Consider the following 24274-nt stretch of genomic DNA (forward strand, 5'->3'; position numbering starts at 1 on the left):
TTTTAAATAAGAATTATTAATTCTAGGGTTCCTCATACATATTGTTTAATGTCAATGAATAGTAAAGTTTCCTTACAATTCATTAGTACTAAGTCAATTAGTTTTCCCTGCCAATCTGTACTGTTCTCTTTAGCACAAATACCCTCAAACACAAAGTATGAAACAACATGATTTCTAGGACACTTCTTACCCCTGACATAATATGGATGAACTTGATTCATCTATATTTAATTGAGATTGAAATTGAAATAAAAAAGCAATGGAAAACATTCTGTTCATCTGGCAACTTATATAAATCAGAACTATTTTAGCTGTCACACATTAGCTGATTTATTGTTGATGCCATAGGAAAGTGTATATTTGTACTTACCCACAGATATATATGATGTATGCATCACTCTGATCCAGGACATGAACCAGTGAAGAAGTTCACTAAAATATGTGGAGCTTAGCAGAAGGAAAGGAGCTCATCAGAGCCTGCATGTGATCAATTAACATCACGCAAATTTTATATAAGCTGTATGCATACATTAGATGTCATCAAATGTCAATGTACACATGCCCAACTTGGAAGCCTGGTATAGTGCAGACTAAGAAAACATAAAACTCTAAATGATTCACAGAATCACAGATTCAATTGCAGCATCCTATTTCTAGCAGCAGTAGCTTGATCTTAAAAAAGCCTTGAGGCCTCGATGTGAGAGAGGCTGGCATTTTATATTTTAAGCATAAATCTAAAATGCTGTATACTTTTGCTTTATAACAACTTACACTGGGTAGTGAGAGATGGCACCAGAGGATGTCTGTGTTGAAAGGCAGTTCAGGTGGAAAACATGATCTCTGAGGGACTCAGAAAGGAGGACAGAGATTTCAACTGGTGAAGATGAATCAAGGCAGTAAGAATAGAACAAAACTAGAACTACAAAATTTGGATCTGGTCTTAGACTGTCAAGCAATATTTTTTTAAGGACCACAATGGGAAAGAGCAATTTTGTGTGCAATGAATGCCCTGCATTTCCTCTGTCATATCTCCAGCAGTTTATGTCCTTATTTGGAGAGCTACAGCCAACTCATGCGGTGTAATATAAGCATTTCAATGAAGCACATTGCAATGAATCGTTAGGTCCTAATGGGAGCTACCTGAGATATTTTAATCTTCAAGCACTAACTGTAATGGCTTGGCATCTTATGCTTTGAAGATATCTATAGCTAACTGTCATATCCAACCACTATTTCTGTTCTTCCAAGACAAGCATAATGAGTCCTCTGCAGAGTATATGAAGGTCCTCTCCACCTTGGCATCAATGTCATCTACTGCAGATGTACTCAATATATAAGCAGCTCTGTAGCTTGCTTAAATGGCTTTTTATATACATAAATGTCACAATTTAAAGGTAAAACCTCTAGTTATTTAGTTCTCAAAGTAAAATTTTCAAGTCAGGAAATAGAGTTGAATGAGTCCATGTAGTAGAAAGTCTGTATAGAAAGAACAGAATCTCTGATAAAGTGCAGACCTTATGGCAAACAGCCCCAATGGCATGCATCCTCCACCACGGGAATTTATGTGGATGTGAGAGCTGCCCTTCCCTTAGATTGTGTCTTCATGCTCTTTTAAGCACAGCAGCTCACATCATTAATTAAAGAGGGTTAAAATGAGCCATCTTTTTTTGTAGGGCTATTTCTTTTGTAGACTGCTTGTTTATCTCCATGCTGTGTTTTTTTTCAGCTGGACCAGGCTCAGCTTTTAAAGCCTTTTCCCATACAAACAGAGCAGTGCAACTGTCCCTCTTAGCACATTCCTCTTGTTGGCCACAGCCTGGGAGCTTTCCCCAGTTTCCTCTGCCACAGGGCGAGCTCACTCACAGGGCTTCTGCTCCCCTGGGGCCTGCCTGTGCCTTCACTTTTGCTAAAACTATCCATTCCCCAGTGAAGTTTATGAGACATCATAGCAGGTCTTATTTCCCTTTATTCCCTCAGGGTTGACATACATCGGGAAGAGTACTGAGTTGACCAACTTGGGTTGAGAAATGTCCTTTGCAGTGTTGTCTGGGCCTTAGATTTCCTGTGCATTGACGATTCATGGAAAAAGACTATGATGTATCATTATGTTAGGTCTATTTATGACTATCATGCTTTTGCATGTCCTATGCTCAGGGTTAGTAGCAGAGGCTTTAATGGTTTGTCAGAGAGTAAAGACCAAAATCTGAATAATATAATTTTCTGTAGTAATTGCATCTTATCAAAAGAAGAGTCTCTGAAGGCTCTCCTCTTTGCCTGTCATTTTCTTTCTGTGGTTATTTTATCTAAACTTGTTACTGTGGACTTTCTTAGACTCACATAAAGGGTAGTCCCACACACTTCTCTGACAAAACCTTTTGAAATGTTCCACTGTTGCATCTTTCATTAATTTCTAGCAGCTAAAGTTGATGAAAAACAGATACTGTACCAAATGTTTATGTGACATACAGAATAATAATTACTTGCTGTTTAACACCAGCTAAAGAAAACTAGCACTGAAAGTCAACCAACCTGATGATAAGGAAAGTATCTTTATCTGAGTGGGGAGAAAGAAGAAAAATTAAAAAATTAAAACCAAGGAATTAAACTGGCACTGTGTGCAAAAGTATGTAAGAACCTAACTGAATTATCATCTGAAGTGGGCAAATAACATGATGCAAATAACACTTAAATTTAACCTTTTTAATTTCATAAATTGCTCATAAGCTGCTTAAAAATATACTTTTCATCATATATTATTCACAAAATATTTTGGCAAATAATTCTAGATAACTCTTGTAAAGCACTGGAGCTAAACCTACCTGTATTTGAAATGTCAGCCTTCTTTTGGCTTCAGTCAGGGCAGGCATTTAACAGGCATCTACTTATAAATAGCTGAAAAAAAGAGATTTGTTGTGATTTACATCTTGCTTTCCTCTTCTTCCCCTTAAGCAGGAGTATTACCTCTATCATGATGAGTTGGCTTAGCTGTAGTGATTCCAGTTCTGAGTTTAAAATAAAGTTCCAGATGCCCAAACCATAGAAATATATATCTTACACTGCTGATCTACTTTGAACACTAAGATGTAGGCATCTATCCTGAGCTGCCATGTAGGCATCTCCTAAGCTCAGTGGGGAGAGGTAAGCACCTAGCAAGGGTGGCTCTAGTGATCCTGAGGAAAGTGCTGTGAGCCCACTGTAAGAGCTCTTCAGTATATAGGGAATATAGGTGATCAAGGAGGAGTAGACACCTACATTTTATGCAGTCCCATTTCGGTGTGAGGATTCTTGCATGTCACATGCAATGAGTTAATCTTGTGTCATTTCCCTAACACGAGAGTTTTCACTGGCAGATCTGTTAACACAGTGTGTCATGTGAGCACTGTGGTGTATCTGTCACAAATACAGGAGGCAAGAGTGTGCCTTGGCTTCTGCTCTGGAAAGGTCTAAGCCCCGGGTAGTGAAGATAGAGGGAAGCATATGCAAATACTGGGGCAAATTTCCCATAATGTGTCACTGAGCTTCTGGAGCCCATCAGTCTTGCTGACCAAGCTTATGAGAAGTCGGTAACACATAATCAGAGAAAGTTCAAGCCAGTATTTGACTCAGTGTTAAGTTTCTCGATAAGTACTGACTACTTATATGCTTAGACCTGAAAAGTGTTCAGCAGGAATGTTACATACTGATTTATTCTTGAATTTGTGAAGGCCAAAGAAATTCTAAGGTAAAGTTGAAATGTTTTGCTAACAGGAACTGACAGACAGGACTGTGATATGATTTTTATGCAATGCTTTTAGTTTTCCAAGCTGCCAAGGAGACTTTCTCCGTCTGAGCATGTCTGATCATGCTGATTATGTCTCTATTTACTACGAGTTTCTAAAGCCGATTTTCTGAGAAATCCTTGAGAAATCTTTAGGAAAAAATGAAGCTACACATTAACCCATGTATTCTAACCTAAAGGTCACAAAGCCTTTATAATATATTGCCTCTAAGGAAAATTAAGTGGCTAAATATCTCTGTTGTACTTTGAAAATATACCCTTAGCAATAGTCTAACTCTGTCTCTGCTTCCAACTGCAGATAAATGACCTCAGAAAGAAAGGATCAGAACATTTTTAATCCAGGTGTTCATTGAATTAGCAACAAGGGGAAATACTATATGGTTCTCAGTGTTCATTTTACAGGGTTTACCATCATCATGATGGCACAGTCATGCAGAGAGAAAGGATTTGTGTTGCACAGGCAATAGGAATTTTACAGCATGATTAAAGAGTTTATGTATTTTACAATTCTAGAAGGATTTTAGAGTTAGCATTAATATATACTTGTAGTACCGAGATGTGCTGAGAAATTTTTTATTAAGGAGACACTTTCAAACTTAAATTCACTGTAGCTTGGTTTGGTTCATTTTTTTTTTCCCCCCTAAAAAAAAATATGCTGATTCTGAGTCATGAGCAGTCTATAATGCCTTGAAATGCCATACGAGGCATATCTGCATGCCTAGAGATTTCAGCAGTGGTCTTTCCAGTAATTATATGGAGAACATATCTAGGCTTGCAGCTAGGAGGTCGTTGACTGATGCTCTGCAGTGTATTCTCCATATCATCTTCTACAGACATCTGGTCCACAAAAGTGGAGGAATCTGCTTGTCCTGTGGAACCGCTGCCTCAGCTACCTCAGATGTTCTGTGGACAATTTTGTAATTCATTCCTCATGACTATACTCAGATGTCAGTGCTCCAGCAAAGACGTTGTTCTGCATCAGGTTAACTTTGTGAAAAGAAACAGGTAAATGTCTCTTTTGAAAGACACCACAGTTTCTTGGGACACTGGCCTATCAAACATTATCAAATATCATGACCAATATTTTCCTAAATTATTATTTCCCCATCTATTTCCTAGAAAACACATTGCTGTAACTCTCTATAAAAAATGCTAATGTTATGCATTAACATTTTTTTCCACTTAACAGATTTTTAATTCATACATTTCACCAAGCATACAAGTTTCTTGAGATTCAGATGGAGCTGTGACTCATTTTCCCCTATTCTTACATCCAAATGAACCAACTTCACCAGATTGAAATGTTTCATGCTGTTTGCTTATACTTGCTCAACACCGGCCTGTAACCTGCTGTTTCAAATGAACCCAGTGTAGGAATGGACATATCACATCAAGCAGAGTAAGAACTGACCAAACGTTTACTCAGTAGCTAAACACATCTTTGTGTGGTTTCTGAAACATGTGTACAGTTATTCGTTATTTTTCATCATTATCTGACTCTGTTTGTCTTAGGACTTGACCAAGAGCATATATGGGGAAAAAAAAAAATTACTATTTTTGCAAAAGTTGAAGCCTACTGTGAGTAAAAAAAACCCATCAGAAATTTTTGGTAATCACAGCTGCTCATCTGAGGTTTCATTTGAGCTTGCAAATCTCTCTAGTTTTATCCATCATGAGTCTAACCTTTCCTTGGTGCTCTCTGCACCCTCTGGAATTAACATAACTTTTCTCCAGGTGTCACAAATCTGACATTGCTTTTCAGACTTTGTACATTCCCTCTCTTTTACCTTTATCATTCACAGGCAGACCTTGTGATCATTTGCTTTGTTTTGCTCTCCCATTCAGGCACGCTCACTGGCCCTCAACATCTGAGAATCTCTCTTGTGAAAAGCTAGAGGGGGCTGGCAACACGGAGATGAAAGACAAAATTGTTTTCAACTCACAAGCTCCGTTCATAACCCATAATAAGATTCATTATTATACTTCACCCTGACCCATATAGTATCCAATAAAAATCATATAAAAACTGTTTATCTAACACACTATTTAAGAAAAATAAATCCAGGTAATTTAGCATTTGAAAAAACACAGTCACAGAACAGAACTGAGAGGGACAGTCATGGGGAGAAAGCTCATTGCTAAGGATTAAACATATGTCAGCAGTAGATACCAGAACTGTAATTACAGATTATATTAATAAAAACATTAATATTTTAAGTTATGGAGACCTTTCAAGAAATTACTAGTAACTAAAAAGCAGGCCAAGGATAATCTCATTTAATTGTCAGGGTTTTTTTTTCACAGACAGTTTCCCAAGTGTCTCAAGGAGAGAGAGAGAAATATAATATAGTCCTGAAAACTTTTCTCTGTACTTCATGTATTGGTTGCATGCTATGGAAAGGACAGAAAAAATCCAGTCCTGTGTGAGCAGAAAACTTGTCCCATCTTAAAAAACATGCAGTGTTAACTTTTCTTTTAATATGTTTAAGTTCTTCAAATCTGGTGACCCTAGGTGCTCCAGCCCTCTGGAGAAAGCAAAGTCACTTGAAAATGGAGTGCACTCTTAAGAAGACTGGAATCTTTTCTGAGAAATCCTGGCACAAGCAAGGAGCAAACATTTCTAGTATTTTCATCTTCTCTGATAACTTTTCACTTCATAATAATGTGGACAGATGATGGATAAGCATTTCCTCAGCAAATTACAGCTTCTAATCGTGAGGGACAGGAAAAAAGACTCTGCTTCTGGAACTCTGCAATATTTCAGCTGTGAAAATATGCAACAACTGATTAAAAGTATTTCCTACCTGTACATCTTCCCTTTGATTTTCTTGCAGAATTCTATGCCAGGGTTGTAAGTTTCTACTAGATGCAACTGTACATCCTTAAGAAGACACATGATCCCTCCCCAACATGCACACACATAACTATTTCTATTAAATTCTGTAGGGTTTCTCACTGGGGCTGGAAGAAAACAGTCTATAAATTACATGCAATAAAGAAGTAAACATTATAATTCAACTATTTTTTGTATAGAACATATTGCTTTTTATAGAAATAGTTTGTTTATAGCTGTCTGAGACTAATTGGTTCATTCCATTCACGATAATTTATTTATTAATGTTGCTGATTTGCACACATATACAGCTTGGAGTACACAGAACAGTTTCATACATAAAATTGATAAATACATTTAATTTATTGATTTGCAAATGGCAAATTTATTTGATCTAAAAAGTTTATTGGTTCATAAGAATGAAATATTGATTTCTGTGTGTAATATAAGTTTTAGATGTGCACTTAAGTAGAGGCAGCAGAACTGCTTACACTGCTTGGTAGAAGTCTATCAAGCTTTTCAACCTTATCTTTATTTTGAAGGGTTTATAGCTAGGTCATAAAAAATGAGTTTGGGCTGAGTCTTCTTTTAAGACAGTCATGTATCTACTGCTTGACATCTCAGTCAAGAGTACTTCTAAGCACATTCACAAAACAGATTGGTCACTGTTAAGCAGTAGATATTTAGAATAAATAGTCATTACTGTAACTGTAGATTTATTTCTGTCTATAATTTCTGCAGTTGACTATTTGGCTTATTCTGTGTTTTCTGGTAAAGAAAATAAGGTGTTTAATGATGAATAATAAAAAGTATTTTAAAAGTGCCATAGACAAGTAAGGTGTTGACTTAAGACTCAGCCTGATGGTCCTGAAGACAGTAAGGGTATTGCCTCTCAGCCCTGAGGCAGAGAAACGTTCAAGCACATCACAACAGTGTGTCCCAATCTCAGGAAAGCAGCAGTGTAGTTCACTGGCTTGCAGATTCCTTTTTTCCCCACACACATTGTTATCATTGTGCCTAGTGTCTAGAAAGAGCAAGATAATGAGTCACATTCCCAGTAATTCTTTATATTTCTGTATAAAGTTTCTATTAAGATTCTTACTTTGAATAATAAGGTTAAGTGAAAGTCTTCCCACCAGAGTGTAGGAAAGATTTTGCTGGTGTTGCATGGGGACACTTAAATGTCATCTTTGAAGAAAATTGGCCTAATATGTTTCCAGCATCCCTTCCTGTACTGTTCTCTCTCTCTTCCTGTTCTGGCTCAGTCTCATTTTCCTCTTTGGCTCTGCTTCTGTGATTGATTGGACTAAACAGTGAAGCAAAGCACAATAGGGGAAAGAAGGGAAGGGAAGGGAAGGGAAGGGAAGGGAAGGGAAGGGAAGGGAAGGCCTTGCAGAGGGATCTAGGTAGATTGGAGCATTGGGCTGTGATTACTGAGATGAAATTTATTAACTCAAATACTGGATTCTGTACCTAGGATGGTGTAACACCAGGCACAAATATAAATTGGGAGAGGAGTGACTGCAAAGCAGTCCTACAGAAAGGGATATGGGGTTGCTGGTTGATATCAGGCTCAAAAGGTCTCAGCAGTGTGCCCTGGCAGCCAGGAGGGCAAACTGCATCCTGGGGTGCATCAAACACATATAACCAGCTAGTTAAAAGACGTGATTATCCTGCCGTATTCAGTAATGGTGCAGCCTCACCTGGGGTACTGTGTGCAGTTCTGGGCCCCACAGTTTAAGAAGGATGTGAAGGTCCTTGAATGCGTCCAGAGGACAGCAACAAAGCTGGTGAAAGGGCTGGAAGGAACGTCCTGTGAGGAGCAGCTAGGGACTTTGGGCTTGACTAGTCTGGAGAAAAAAGGCTGAGGGGTGACCTCATCACTCTCTACAGCTCCCTGAGGAGGGGAAGTGGAGAGGGAGGTGCTGATCTCTTCTGTTTTGCAATCATACTAATTTTGTAGTGTGCCTGGCTGGGTGACAATGCTGCCTAGCCTGTGACCAAGGACCAGATATATTTAAGTCGCAGTACTCAGTACTGTGATGGAAGAAGCCCTGAGAGCTCACCTCAGAGTTACAGGAAACCTTCTGAGGGCAGAGAGGTTTCCCATCCAAATGGACTCTGGGGGAAACAGGATCACTAAGAACAACCCCATCCCCAAGTTGAGATCCTCTGAAGTAGAGGTAATATCTGGGTCTTCCTAAGGCTGGACACATTGATACAGTATTTTAACTGATGGAAGCAAAATGAGTGGCTTGAAGCTAAATTTAGACAAAAGTAGCTACAAATATGTTATCTTTTATCCTGTCTCGAAATATCTGCTTTATTTGGTTATCCATTTTTAAGTTAAATAAAATGTATATGTGTATGTTTTTCCTCCAAAAAGCATCTCCATCTGGTGATAAGAGACATTTCAAGTCTGGCAAAACATTTGTTTTTCATTCTCAAGGAAATTACTGTCCTAAATGTAGGTTTGGCCTGAACAGATGAATTGTGGTATAGAAAAAGAAAAAAACAAACAGAACCCAAACATCTTAGGCTCAACTTTTAAACTAATCTGGGATTTAAGCTTTAAGAAAGGGTGATTAGTAGTTAGCTTTACCAGGAATAGGAAGGTGTGGACAACTTAATTTCTTCACATATTACATCTTTGTCACTTTGTTCAACAACAGGTGGAGATCTGATCTCAGCCAGAAGTCTACTGTAGTTAACAGTTAATGGTATAGATATTAATTCACAGGGGATTTCTCTCAGACATGCCACATTTTTAAAGTTTGCCCAGTTCTGAATCTTGTTTTTATTATGAAACAACTTGATGAGGAAACACAATTGAATGGAATCAGATACTCTGTGTTGATTACGTCTCTGTTGATTTGCTGTGGTTTCAAGATTTTATAAAATGCTTGGGTCATGAGATGTCACTGCATGGCAAATTAATTTGGTCCCAGAGATTGGCCAAAGTATTTCCAGCTATGCAGACATACCTAATAGAATATGTCCTCTGTTACACCACACCTCAAAAGACAGTTTTCTCTCTTACATGCACCTATGAAGACACTTGTTTTGACATTACTTCAAGTCTTTGTGATCACCTGGAGACATGAAACTTCTGAAACTGTCTACTGATGGCCATAACAAGCCTTACAATTACTATTAGTATAGCAGCAGTACCTGGGACCTCCAAAACTGAGTACCTATGTGACAAAATCCAAAATCTTGTGTCAGAAAGCTTACAATATATATGAAAGATAGACAGAAAAGGATACAATGAATAAACTGGAAAAATATAAGGTAAAAGGTAAAACAAGGGATTAAGAGATACTTACCATGACTAAGGTAAGCTTCAGGGAATGGTGAAAAAGTGAATAAATAATACATTTGTGGATCCCACTGTTAGCTTCTTTACCAAAGGACCTTCTACATAAGCATTAGGAATCATAGCTCAGAGACATTATTTGGAGAATCTGACAAGTGAGTTATAAGTGTAATTCTAAATAAACTGATGAGTGCATAAAAATATCCAGGAGGATGTTGATCTATTAAAAGTACTTTCAAAAACCACATAGATAGAATAATTTTTTTAAGGAATATTTATTTTCAGTTCCATTTAAACAACCCACTTTTTTAACACATACTAAAATCTTTAGGAAACATTCTAAGAAATTTCAGGTTTATAGCCACAGGGACGAAGTAAATGTATTTCAGTTCTGCAAATTAAAATACAGAATATGTTTGCATTATTCTGCATTTTATTATGCTGCTGTCTTTTGGTATGCTTTACATTAAAAATACATGACTGACACTCTTTATACCAGTAAGCCTTTTTATTGAAAAAAAAAAAATATTATTGCATTAAACTACATTCCCAGGAATTCCTTGAATAACCTAAAAAAAAAAGGCGCGCTGCATGTACAATAGTGCAATTCACTTAGCTACTGTATAATATAAAACACTTTATACAGAGAATACAAAACAAAATTACTACTTTACATATTATACTAGCCAGAGTATTATCCAGTTTTAAATACAAACTTAACACTTTTAAAATCAATCTGGTCAAATGATATTTTTATTAAAATCTGAACAACAAATATACATGTTAAATGTATTCCAGAAGTGCCTCAGTTATGAAAAAAACCCCAAAACATTTTATCATTTTTTAACTCAGGAAACTTTTTAAATTGGAATTTTACAGTGTGGGTAACCTGTTTCCTTGGATTATATATCAAGAACATACCATCAAGCTAAAATAGATAATTAACTTGGAGTGTATATATCACTGCCACCAGGATATTGTAACTCTTTAGAAAACCAGTCTAAATAAAATCAAAATTGTAGCACGGCTCCATCCATCAGGCTTTTAATAGTAATGATACATATTTAAAGTACATTACTGGTGAAAAACAAATGCAAGTAGAGCAAATATACGATCTCAGCTGTGCTAACAATTTTATAACATTTCTCCAAGAAAATCCCTTCTGTGTACTAAGAACAATATTGGACATTCCATTTGTTGGTAGTCAACGATTGCTGTTTTGCTATTGTGCTGTTTCTGTTCCTTCTTAATCTATCTTTTTTCCATCAATACCTCTCAAAATCCTAATTCCCATTGTTCCAAGAATTAAATTTAATCTTTATTGTCTATTCATTTGACTTAACAGATCATCCTTGTTGGAATTCAATGGTGCATGGACATCCTATGATTTGGTTCCTTCCTAGAATCCCATTGTATTGTGCATACAGTAAGGGAAACATACATATTTCCCATAAATGATCTGTGTAGTAGGATATTAAGTTTCAGTTGCTCAGGATTCTTGCCATAGGAATTTCAACAATATTAACCCTGTAAGAAGCAAGGAGAGAAAATGTGTGTATACACATTAAAGATGAGACTAGTCTGTCATTTCTTCTGTTCCATTTTTTTGTCTTGGTGTTATCTACTTAGGGTACAAATGAATCTTATATACAATGAGAACAGCTGTTTTTTTCTTGAATAGGAATGGAACTGGGCCCATAAATGTAAAGATTTGTAGGACTGGTAATTCATCTTTAGGCTGGTATTAGCCCTGAACTGCAGTTCAGTCAGACTCTTCTAGGGCACAGGTTGACCTGCTCCTTTAAAACATCCAATTCAGAGTTTTTCTGCAGAATGTAAGTAATATTTCCAAGTGGTTCACTGAGTGAGGGATCTCCTTCCAAGTAAGCAAGTACTAATTTTCAGAGGTGTTAAGTCACATTCAGTGAAATATTTTTGATAAAATACATTTTCAGAAGTATGGAAATAATATGTAAATTCAGATCTAAATTTGGGAAGATTTTCAGCCAGAAATGAAAGGATAATTCCCTACAATTAAAATGAGAAAATTAAACCATAAAGATAAGTAACTCCAAAATGGCATGGATCCATTTTGTTAATGAAATTAATAAATCAGCTGGAATTCCAACCAAAAGTTATTTGAGGGTGCTGGCTCTGCTAACCTTTTTTAATATAAAAATGTTTTGCTTCTTCTCAGTCTCTATATTTTTTTGTTGACATTTTTTATTTGATGGATAAAATATTCAGTATTCAAAGAAACTTTAACTTTGCAAATACAAAACAAGCAGTCACAACTTGTAATGCCAGTTGACAAGTCTGGCATAATACCAGTTTATGCTGAAGCAGCTGCTTTTAGAAATTAAAACAATTCCATTCTATTGTAATGGATCAATCTAGTTAGAAAATTGGTCCTAAAATGTATTTTAAATATCCAACTCATTTGCAATTAGTTTTCTCAGTTTCTTCAGATAGCCAGATATAATGGAATAAAATCCTCCAAAAATTTTTAAATATGTTTTACATCGATTCTGAAAGATACATTATTAATTGTGCACTACATTATTGCAAAATAATTTAAATTATTTCAGATGTTTCTAATCCAAACAAACAGGTACTGTCTGTCAGACACTTCACTGTCCAATTATATTGGGAATCATGCCTGCACACTAACCATGAACTTAATTTCATGCTAAATATCCCACATTGAATTAGAAACATTATAAAAATAGTCAAAATGTGCCATTCAAAGAGGTGCTGAAGCCCTCACCTATTTCCAGATACACAGTTATTACTAGCAATTTTAACCACGCATTACCCTGAAGGTTGGATACATGCATTCAAACATTGCAGATTCAGAACTTCAGTTTGTATGTTGAGAGTTTGGGAAGCCATGCAGGAATCTTGACATATTTGTTTAGATTCAATATACCTTGATGTATATGATGAGAACTGTGATATGGTTTTATATGATACCTGACCTAGAGAGCCACTCAGAATTTTACTTCTGCTTTATTATGAATATCAGAATTTTATAGGACCAGCCAATTGTTCCTGTTGTTTGTGAAAGGGGTAAAACATATTTACACATTCTTTGAGCAAGACTTTCCCACACGTCAGAGCTCTGTTTGGTAGGAAAGAAGTGTTGCAGTTTTAGCCAAGGACCTCTAATGTTCGAAGCCAGCACTAGCTGCTTAGCAGCTCTGGGCTGCTGCAGCCCACCACTGACATACCCTATGCTACAGCCACAGACAGGCAATGCCAAAGAACTTGTCTTCATCCCCTTCTTTCCCTTGCTTTCTTGGATGCTTGGCTCAGGAAGAAAAACAGCAGCTTGCTTGTGCCAGTGCAGAGCTCCCTTACACGAAGGGAATTTTTTGTTCTGTACCTGTGACAAGACTGCAGTCCCTTTACACCATCCAAGCAGCATAGCCTAGGGATAAAATCACTAAAGTTATCTTTGAGATGTTATTGTACCTCTTTTTCCAGTGGTATCACCCCTCACTCTGAGGCTCCTCAGTTTATTTTGGCCAGGAGACAGAACCAGGAACTTGTGGTCCCAGATACCCTCTTTTTTGCTCTGTCTGAAATACCTTAACTAGACCAAGTACAATGCCGTTGCATATACACACTCAGAAAAGCAAACCTTGGAGGTGTGTCAAGATTGCTCTACCTTAAATTGCGCTACTTCAAGTCACTCATCAGTGTTGATATTCTTGGTCACATGATACCTGGGTGCTGTGGTCCCATTCCTACTGATAATCACAAACTTTACTTCAGGTTGTTTTTTCCAAACCTTCTTTCGAATGATACTAGTTGGACCCCATCCTCCTTGTAACAGTATCATAAAAGGCTTTAAACCAGCTTTTACCCAGTGATATGGGAACTAAATCAACATTCATATGCTGTCAGCCAGAATGTGGCCTTTAAAATATTTGTCATTGTGCTCTCAGCAAAGCAGTACATTTCCCCTCAGACACATGACTAAACATTGAATAATTTATTTTATTAAAATTTGGGTTTGGAGCCATAGTGTAATTTTGGGGGCTAGTTTAAATAGCTAGAAACACTGAAAACTTCTTTTATTGTGGGTAACTGTTGGGTCTGGCTAGAGCAAGAATGATGATGGGGCTCTTGCCCTTGGAATAATGGATGAACTAAGGGATTTGGATGTATGGCAGAAGGTGTGGCTGCATTCAGGTGTGGTGTAAATAAGGCTGGGATATATGCAGTGTGTGGCAGTACAGGGAAGGTCAGTGGGGAAGGCTGGAGGGGTGTGGTGGAGACCAAGTGCAGTGGATGTCCTGTCAGCAAAGCAGGGTGGGTGGGAATGAGGGCTGGTGCTAATGGGGAAAGTGATACGGGGGCAAAATGTGCCTGAGAGAGGGGGTGGAGGTGTGCCAGGGAGAGATGGCTGCCATGGGGATGTACAGATGCTGAGACAGCAAAACGTTGCAGCAGTGTGTGGTGAATGGTGGTGACAGTAGCATGCTGCTGAACAGGGAGGGCAGGAACTGCTGGTGTTGCAGAGAAGGCAGCTGGTCCTGGGGCAGGCAAAACTTTCAGGTGTTTTGCCAGAAGCTGTTTCTGCATATGCTGCTGGGCTTGCAGCTGCAACAACCTGTATTTATCTACTTCCTCTGGTGAAAACGTGATAGGCTGCTGCGTTAAAGGAGAGGAGGTGGATTTACTGTACACTTCTAGGTCATTTACTGTGTCATCATACTTCTGCATAGCATTGTCACAAAGAGAGTTTGAACTGCCTTCTGCCTGGTTTGAGTCCATGTTTACATCATGTCGTTCTTCTTTGGTCTCTGTTGAATTAGCAACAACAGAATATCTATTAGGGAGAAAAGCACCAGGGAAATCATTTGGTACCGGGTCACAGCTTTGTATAAAGGGTTGCACTTCACTAATGAAGAGATTGGATTGTTCCTTTATTGCTGTGTTCCTTTTTATGCTCGGGCTCTGATAGCCTGTTCCTATTTGAATGATGTCTTTAAAAAGGCAATGATCATAATCAGTGCCTGTTGAAAGAGCAACATTAGTTATCTCTGATGCTTCAAAGTTGGTTTTCTTCACACTGGTTTTCGACAAACTTCTTTCATTATGCCCCATGTCATTTTCATCTATGCTTAGAAGTTTCTCTTGCACAGGTAACATTGCAATGTCATCTGCTGCTGCTGAAAACTGGAGAGCAAAGTGACTTTGTGAGTGGTCCTTTAATTCTCCCCCACAAATGTTTGAAAATCTCTCTGAATCACGCATTTGTTCCTGGGTTTTCTTGGACTGCACTCTTTCTAAAAGTAACTTGGCTGTCAGTGACTTTCTTTTTCCACATATGCCTTTTTCCAGGGTTTTAGAAGAGCAGGTGGAAAAGTTTTCTGACTGACCATTCACATTCAGAGATTCATAATGTGCAGTTTCAGCTCTTCCCAGTTCAGTTTTAGAACCTCTTTCTGTATCCTCGTTTGTTTTGTCACAGTTGTCAGTCTCTTTTGAGAGGGATCCTGAACTGCTGCCTCTTGATATTCTGCTACCAGATGATCTTTCACTGCTTCTTGAATCTCTGGTGGAACAACTTTTGGAGCTATGATAGCTTCTACTTCTACTATGCCCTTTGCCCAGATGCTGGTGTCTGTGTCTGCTCTGTTTAGATCTGTCTCCGTGTTGTAAAACTTTATGCCTTGAACATCTTCGGTATTTAATTGTGCCCCTCTGTGTACAGTTTCTAGTCCTGTGATTCCTACTATGACAAAGATAATCCTCATCTGTATCATCAGAAGTGAAAATACACTTGTGCTTTGTGTGTTTACATTTGTGCCTTTCAGCTGTCTTTCTTTTCCTTTTACAATAAAAAAGCAAATTATTTCTGCTGTGATTGTTTGATGTGGGACTCATGTAGCTCATGTAACTACTTGTACTGCTAACTGAAGTGTCAGAATAGCTGGAATGTCTGTCAGAGGAGGATTTTTGAGGAGATGGGAATCTCCAGCATCTCATTAAATTTCCACATCCTTCATTTTCTGAATACTTGCTGTTTGAACTTGATTTGTAACTAAGGAAACTTCCACTAGAGTCTTTTCCACTGTCACTTACGTCACTGCTGCAGCTGGCCACATCTTGAACGGATCTGCAGTCATTTTGGTTTTCACGTTTTTCCTTGGAATAAACTAAATGACATTTTGCAGCTTTAGACTTTTTAATCCTAGACATAAAAGCAGAAAAGGAAATGCTTTCATTTCTGATGTTCCGTTTTTTTCTTTCACAGCTATGAAAATGATGCTTTAAAGGTCTTCTCAGTGTTGTATGAAGACTTTTTCCTGTCATATAATCCTTTTGTGAGACATCAAGGTAACCAGGCACTTTGGGTATATTTTCATTCAAATAATCTTCAACGCATTTTTGACCATTTTCATTCATTTCTTTGCCTATATCTAACTCAGATTTTTGCTTGGCCTTTCTTGGATTTAGGGAACCTTTCATCTTCTTTGGTTTCAACAACTGATTATCTTGTTCATTTGACATTTGCTTGTGTTTTATTAAACCTGAGGCTTCATTTTCATCTGCAGTCTTATTTATAGAGTGCTCTTCACAGCTTGCTTTGTTTGTTTCATGCTGTTTACTATCTTTGTGATTTAAAGAGAGTCTGAAGTCAAAATACAATGGATTACAGCCGTATGAAATACAGGGTTCAGTTTTTGTAAACAAAAGTAATTCTGTGGGCCACTGCAGAGCAGTGGTGCCATCTTTGCTCACTACATGGAGGAAAGGCAATGACTGGGGCTTAACCTCTTTAACGATGGTTTGCCTTGGCAGTGTTTCTATATTCCCATTTGTGGTTTCTGAACTCTCCAAAGATCTTTCTCTTTTTACCACCCCAGGACTGTCATTAATGTTGCTTGTGCATGCCAGCTCAGGTGCTGGCTCTTGTGGGAGCTCAGGTAACTGGTCAGGAAGGTGGGCATTCCTGCGCTTGTAGGTGTTCAGCTGTGTACAAAAACTGCTAGCGTGACATGAAGGTGAAATGAGAGTTTCTATCAATTGCTCAGACTCGTTCAATTGGCTCTCTTGCTCTATTTCTCTAAGTGAACCAGAAAAATCCAAATCTGAAAGCTGTATTTTGACTTTGGAAAATGAAGGATGAGCACTGACCTTTTCTTCTAATTCTCTATCACTACTTTTATCACTCTCCTTTAGCATTTTAGGTTTTGCAGCTACATGACTTGATGCACTGTTATCCAAATCCAATTGGTCTTGTGTAATAGATGGCACTTTATCCAAGCTCACTTTCACATCCTCCTCCAAAAGTGTGCCAGAACGACAGCCCTCAAGACCTTGCTTTGTTTTATGGTTGGGAGATTCACTACAATCATTTCCTTCTTCAGATGTCTCACTGAAGACCGATGCTGAAGACTCGAGCTTCAAAGGGACTTTTTTAGAGAATGAGAAAGACACTCCTGCCCTTGGAGAAGTATTTGTGTTATCTGGGAATGCATGTGAGACTTGATTTCCAAGTGTACGGGTTCTTTCAGTAGGGGGCTGGTGCCTGCTTATGAGAAATTGCTGTTTCTCTAGTACACTGCTGGAGAAACCTTGTCCTTCATTCCTGTCAGTTCTTTGAGAACTTGCTGTGAACTTGCTGCCCTTGTACAAGAAAATGCCATCTGGTGATTGCTGCTTTTCCATGACTAATCTGGGGGCTTTAAGCAATGGTCCACTTCCAGTGATACTGTAAGGTAATAAATTTAAAAAACAAAACAAAACAAAACAAAACAAAAAAACCCAACAAACAAACAGGAAAGCTCTATTAAGTAAACAAGACAAAACTCACATTTGAAGAAGTCTGCCTGGTAAAGAAGTGTATCAGTAATGCAGTTACAAGGGAAAACTAAATTTCTAAAGTTTCTAAGGGGTCTAGCCCTGAGCTTGGGCTTTTATATGGGCAAGACAATCTTTACATACAGGAAATTATATGATTTGAAGCCAGCACATGAAAGCTCTTTTTCAGAGTTATGCCCATGTACATCCAGAATAAACAATATTGGCTTTATTCTGAATTTATATCAAGGACAACCTGGTCTGTTATAAGTCTCGTTTTTCTGAGAGGCCACTGCAAAGGAAATTGTGCAGAATCTAACTCTGTAAGGGAAAAGTCAGCATTCTACTTGCTTGAGGGGGTGTATGTATGATTTTTTTAAAGAGTAGACTTTTATTTTATCTTTATATTATTCCACAGTACATGACTTTGTGAAATATTCAAAGAGATATTAATGCTAAAACTATCACCAAACATTGGTGGGGAAAAGGACACAAGATGGATTTCCATCAATAATAATGGCAACTTCAGTGTTCTCATTATCAACCACCATTTGACTTACTTTGCCATATTTTCTCTTTCAGTATTCTACTTTCACTAATTTTTCCTCTTCCCAAAACCTGTCAGATTTTAAATATGTGGTTTAGTTTTCTTGTACTTTAAAAAAAAAAACATAAATCAACCTATTATAAGAAGGCCTTAACAAACATGGTAAATCATTGACTTCTTGCAGCAGATAATTAACTGAGATTGGAATGACTGTTCCCATTTTCCATTAGAGATGAGACATATATAGCCACCATACAAATATTATTCCAAGTAATATTTTAAACATGCATATTATTAGACCAATTATCTACATTTGCTATCAATGCAGTACTACAGTACACTTACATGAAAAAATTTTGGAAACAGCTGCAGTAAAGAGTTTGATTAAAAGTTAGAAAATATTTTAATTAACTATAAATTAATTACAACTATCAGATCTGTGTAACAGCTATCTATAAATAAGCTAGCATGTTTTATAAATACTATAAAAATGCATTGATCTTCAGCAATGGGAATGATATATACTCCCTGGAGTAGGGTCAACTTGGAGTATGAGAATATGTATGCATTTCTGAGAATATCTTTGCATTTGCCACAAATTTGGTATCAGGAGAAACAAATTCACCCTTATTTGTACATCAAGAAGAAATTATTTCGTGGAGAAGGCGTGTAAAGAGATCCTTTTCAAAGTCTCATTGGAACAGCAAAATAAAGCTGCATTTTCAATTTTTCTGTGCACAAGATTAACAGCAATTTTTTTGTCAGATTGTATTAGCTTGTTGTAAGGAACTCTGCTGGAACCTGAGATGCAGTACTTGGGGACAATAACAAGTGTGTATTTTTTTTTGTGTGTGTGTGTGTGTGTGTGTGTGTGTAGACTTTTGCTTAGAAAGGCTGACTTTCTGTCTTGCCTGGGCAACTAGGAATGCTACCCCTCCACCAAGATCACAGCCACCCCTGAACATATTAGTCACTACAAACAGGAATAGTGAGCACTGTCTTTCCAGGCTCTTTGTTAAGTATTACGGATTCATGGCTCTTTCTAAAAGCAAACCTGCTTTTTCCTTCCCAGTCTCACTCTGGTTTTCCTATTCTCACCGACCTTATTGGTCTATCTATCTGACACTACATCATCATGTGCTTGGGCATAAAGGCATCTTCCCTCAGGTGGTTACATTTCTTTCAGATTTGTATGAAAATGGAGTTGTAACCATAAAAGTGATACATTAGCACTAAACTGTTATATTTCAGCAGATTACTCAAGCAATTACATAGGCCAAAATGAGTATATAATAAACTCCAATGCCATTATTTCCAGGGTACAGTAAGAGCTTGATACAAATTTAAAAGGATGTCAATTTAATTATCTACTTATCTCATTATGGTCATAGATTAACATAAACAATTGGTCTGGTGGCAATCTTTTCTAGTGAAGCATTCAGTGTTATTAAACAAAGGAGATTTCTGAAATGTAAAGGCTTACTAGTGCAAACTTGCTATTGTATCTTGATATTCATCAATAGACATAACAGGACTGGATAAACTTAACTCAGTTAATTACTTGTTTTTCATTCATATAATGATACTTCCATTACTCTACAGAAAAACTGTGAGAATAATCTCAGTATACTAAAAGCAGTGAAAATGATTCACAGACTCAGTACCGATGCTTTAAAAGGTGTTTTTCCTCTCCTGTTCACTTACTATCAAATGATAAGACAGTTATACTAATCTATTCAGGTCAGTTTTAATAAGGTAAAATAGTGATATTATAAAAACATCTTCAAACCACTCAGTTCAGGAGAGATGAGATTAACTAGCTACAGGGGAGAAAAACACAGACCTTCAAATAGCAAGTAATTAATTCAGGGGCTTTCAATTTTATGGTTTGCAGAACAGGAACATTTGGAGTTGGGACAGCTGAAAACTGGTTACAGTATACACAGTCTCTGCACATTACAGAGTGTAGGAGTAAAAATATGGAGATTTCTTCTGGGACTGAGGAAAGAGGGCATTAAAACATAATATAAATTTTAAATACTTGCCATTCTGACTGCTTCCGTAACTCTGCAAGCTGGTGGAGACGCTTGAGTGCTTTTTCCTGTTTCTTCTCATCTTTCCATGACTTTGAAGCAACATTTCGAGCAAATTCCCTTTGTTTTAAATCTTTCAATCTCTGTGTGGGAAAAAAAAAAAAAAAAGGAGAGAGAAGGGATTAAATATGTACACAGATGCAGTTCCTCTTACTCAATTTATTTCCTTTTGGTGTAGTTAGTATGTAAATGGAGAGTAAAAATACACTTAAAATGCTATCATCCTAAGAAGATATTGAAAATGTTATTTTTGCCTAACAAAACAACATGATTGGGCCATTGGTACTTAGCTGATATATACCTACATATGAATGATAGCTTTTCAGCTTCTTATGAATACACAACATCTTCTGTTGTGTACAAATGCATACACAAAACTAGACACCATTTAATGTATTTGCAATTTTCCTATTTAATTCAGTCAGTTCGACTTTAATCCATAGGCATATACTGGAATAAAGCTGAGCTTGTGTGTGCAATATATTTTACAGATCTCTATACTTGCAAATGTATTCATGGATGAAAATGAGAAGGCCAGAAAGGCAGTTGCTCAGGGAACCGGCGCACCACCAACCAGCAAGAACCATCCTGCTGCCTGGCACCTGTTGAAAGTTTAACCATCTTCATCAAAATATTTACAGTCTTTCAAATCTTTATGTTTCTCCAGAAAGTTTCTATCAGCTCCAACATCTAGTACTTCACTGAACTATATTCTAAATCAGTACAGCTGCAAAGTCCTCTTTAGAGCTCTTAGGCTTCAGTTCCTTGAAAATAAATTGTTGCTCCACCTCATTTTTAGCTTTTCCCTGTCTCTTTACATGCCCTCTCTCACTGTTCACTTGCCCCTTGACAGCACAGTCATATAATGCTCCATTTCCTCAACCTCATTCCCTGCAATTTAGAATAAACTGGATGAATATGTAAGACAATATTGCTTTTAGTCCAAGACTCTTTTTTAATAATATGTTAAAGGCAAAGCTGTAAAAGAACTCAGAGACTCTTCCTAGAATGAATCCACACTTTCTGTCACCTAAGTAATATTTGCAAGAGTGTAGAGATATTTGAGCAGTAAAGAACCTATCCCCCATAGAAAAATATACGTAGTCTCATTAACATCTTCAGTGTGAAGAAAGGGCAAAGAAATACATTTGAGAAATGTCCTTTAGTGCCACTTGGCTATGTTTTAGCTGTCACTGTGAGCTGCTCAGTATCACACATAAAGCATTCATGAGGAAAAACAGAAACAGTTTCTATCTGTCAAGGAAACAAAGAACAATGTGAAAGCTAGTACTATGGAGCACAGGTACTGCAAAGCAATGCCATTTCACTTCTTTGACAGTTAGGATGATAATCAACAAAGCAAATGGACCAACACCAAAAATAGAAGTTCTAGTAGTATTTTTTGCTCTCTAATGGCATACAGCATGTGTCAAGGAAGTAGAGAAAAGAACAAAAAAAAATGTAGGTGAGCATAGGGGAGGACTCATCAACTGGAGCTGAAATTCAAGAAATCAAAAGCATCTAGTCTGAGCAGAAAAAGGGTTCTCCCTGCACATCCCCTCATCAAAACAAAAAAGCTTCACTGCCAGAGCTCCAGCTAGGAATCATAATGAAATTTGTCAGCTATGTTGGATAGACCATGAGACTGCCTTCTGAACCTGCAAAGCAATGGTTTTCTTCACTAATAACCTGTGCCAAACTCCTGACAGGCACACAAATATTTTCTGCAGGTGGTGTACAACAGCATGCAACTGAGCAGGTACCCAAATGACAACCCTAAACTCAGCAGGTGTGCTTGAAAATGAACATCACTTTACATAGCAATTGCATTTTTCATGTAATTAGGTACTTAACTGGGCATCCAAATACAGGCATGTGTAATAAATTATGATTTATTTAATAGAAATCTTGTATTCTGTCCTTCACCTCCTACAAATATCGTTGCCATGGAGTTATATTTCATTTTTAAAATTCATATTCTATTATTTCTCTGTTTTTTGTGAACATGTGCATGAAAACATGTGTGTGGACATTGCCATATCTAATAGTAACCCTTCCCTTTTTTATAAACACCCACACAGAATATTAAAAGACTAAAAAATTATATTCAATGTTATGGAAAGATTTATTTATACAACCAGGTTTGAGTCATGTTGGCTCCTCTAAGACCCACTCAAAAATTGCCGAAGCTATTCTTTTCCTTCTGAACTCTGGTATGAATCACCAGGAGATACAAACGAGTTAATGGAGCTGCATCTTCACTGCCTTTCGCTAGACATGAAATAACAGTGGCTAAATACCTGTGGTCTAGCAATTTCTGTCCATTCTTAATGTTTTGGTTTTGGGTTTTTTTTTTTTAAATTGTCACTTTACTGTGGCCAGTATTTGCTTTTCACTGACCTATGAGCATTTGTAGCATACTCACCACTGGCTGCATTTCCAGTACTGAGATTACTTTCTTTCCAGAGTTATGATCCTGATTTCTATTACTCCCTGTGCATGTGAATGTTTCTCTGGATTGCTATTCATCTAATCAAACTTAGATGCCTATAGTAATTGCTTAGATCTTCTTTACAACCACTGGAAAGAAATAAGCACTTTTAGGGACCTAAACACTTCTTATAGCAGCTGTCTAAAACAAGAGGGATAAAGCGAGATATAAAAGTACCTCTTTCTTTTCATTGCATGCAGAGGGTATTAAGGGTGGCTATCTTAATTACTAAGGGGTGTTCCTCTAAGAAGGTCACATGGTCAACAGCCCAGCTGAAGTGCCTCTACACCAATGCATGCAGCATGGGCAACAAACAGGAGGAGCTGGAAGCCACCATACTGCTAGAAAGTTATGACCTAGTTGTGATTACTGAAACTTGGTGGGGCCAATCCCATGACTGGAGTGTGGCTATCTATAGCTACAGGCTGTTCAGAAGGGATAGGTAAGGAAGCAGGAGTGGAGGGGTTGCCCTCTACATCAAGAAATGGATAGAGTGTGAAGAGCTGTCTCTGAAGTATAGCCATGAGCAGGTTGTAATTCTTATGGATAAGAATTAGAGACCAAGGCAACAGAGGGAACTTTGTGGTTGGTGCTACTACAGGCTGCTTGATCAAGGGGAGCCTGTTGATGAAGCCTTCTTACTCCAGCTACAGGAGGTCTCATGCTTACAGGCTCTTGTCCTGCTAGGGGACTTCAACCACCCCAACATCTTCTGGAAAAGTAGTATTGCAAGCTGTAGACAACCCAGAAGGCTCCCGGAATACACTGGGGATAACTTCTTAAGCGAGGCAATAGACAGCCCTGCCAGAGGGGATGAAATACTTGACTGACTTGTTGGTCACCAACACAAGTGAACCAATCAATGATGTCAAGCTTGGAGGCAACCTCGGCTGCAGCGATCATGCACTGATGGAGTTTGCAGTCCTGAGGAAAATGGGTCACGCAAAGAGTAAAGTCAGGACCTTGAATTTTAGGAAAGCAAAGTTCCAGCTGTTCAAGGAGTTAGTCAATAGGATCCCCTGGGAGACTGCCCTCAGGGACAAGGGAGCAGAACAGAGCAGGCAGATATTTAAGGACACATTCCACAGAGCAAAAAAGCTCTTGATCCCCAGATGTAAGAAATCAGGAAAGAAAGGCAAGAGATTACCATGGCTGAGATAAGACCTGATGGTCAAATGAAAGGGCGCAAGGAGATGCACAGACAGAGGAAGCATGGACAAGTATCCTCTGGAGTGTAGGGACACTGACCAGTTGTGTAGGGATGGGGTGAGGAAGGCCAAGATGCAGTTGGAGCTGAATTTGGCAAGGGATGCAAAGAATAATAACAAGGGCTTCTACAGGTATGTCAGCCAGAAAAGCAAGGTCAAAGACAGCATATCCCCCTGATGAACAAGACTG

General features: G+C 37.8%; 1 protein-coding gene across 1 annotated transcript in view; it reads right to left on the reverse strand.

Annotated features, from left to right (window-relative positions):
- Positions 1–10443: 10443 nt before the first annotated feature.
- ZNF804B (zinc finger protein 804B) overlaps positions 10444–24274 on the reverse strand; it is a 70079-nt gene continuing 56248 nt past the window's right edge. Inside the window, exons 3-4 of the mRNA XM_026842629.1 lie at positions 20338–20468; positions 10444–17656 (exon numbers count right to left, since the gene is read on the reverse strand). Of these exons, the coding sequence (XP_026698430.1) occupies positions 13972–17656; positions 20338–20468 (3816 nt within the window). The 3' untranslated portion in view covers positions 10444–13971. The remainder of the gene's footprint in view (positions 17657–20337; positions 20469–24274) is intronic.

This window comes from Athene cunicularia (genome assembly GCF_003259725.1).
Source record: "Athene cunicularia isolate RWA chromosome 2 unlocalized genomic scaffold, athCun1 chr2_part1, whole genome shotgun sequence".
Taxonomy (NCBI): Eukaryota; Metazoa; Chordata; class Aves; order Strigiformes; family Strigidae; genus Athene; species Athene cunicularia.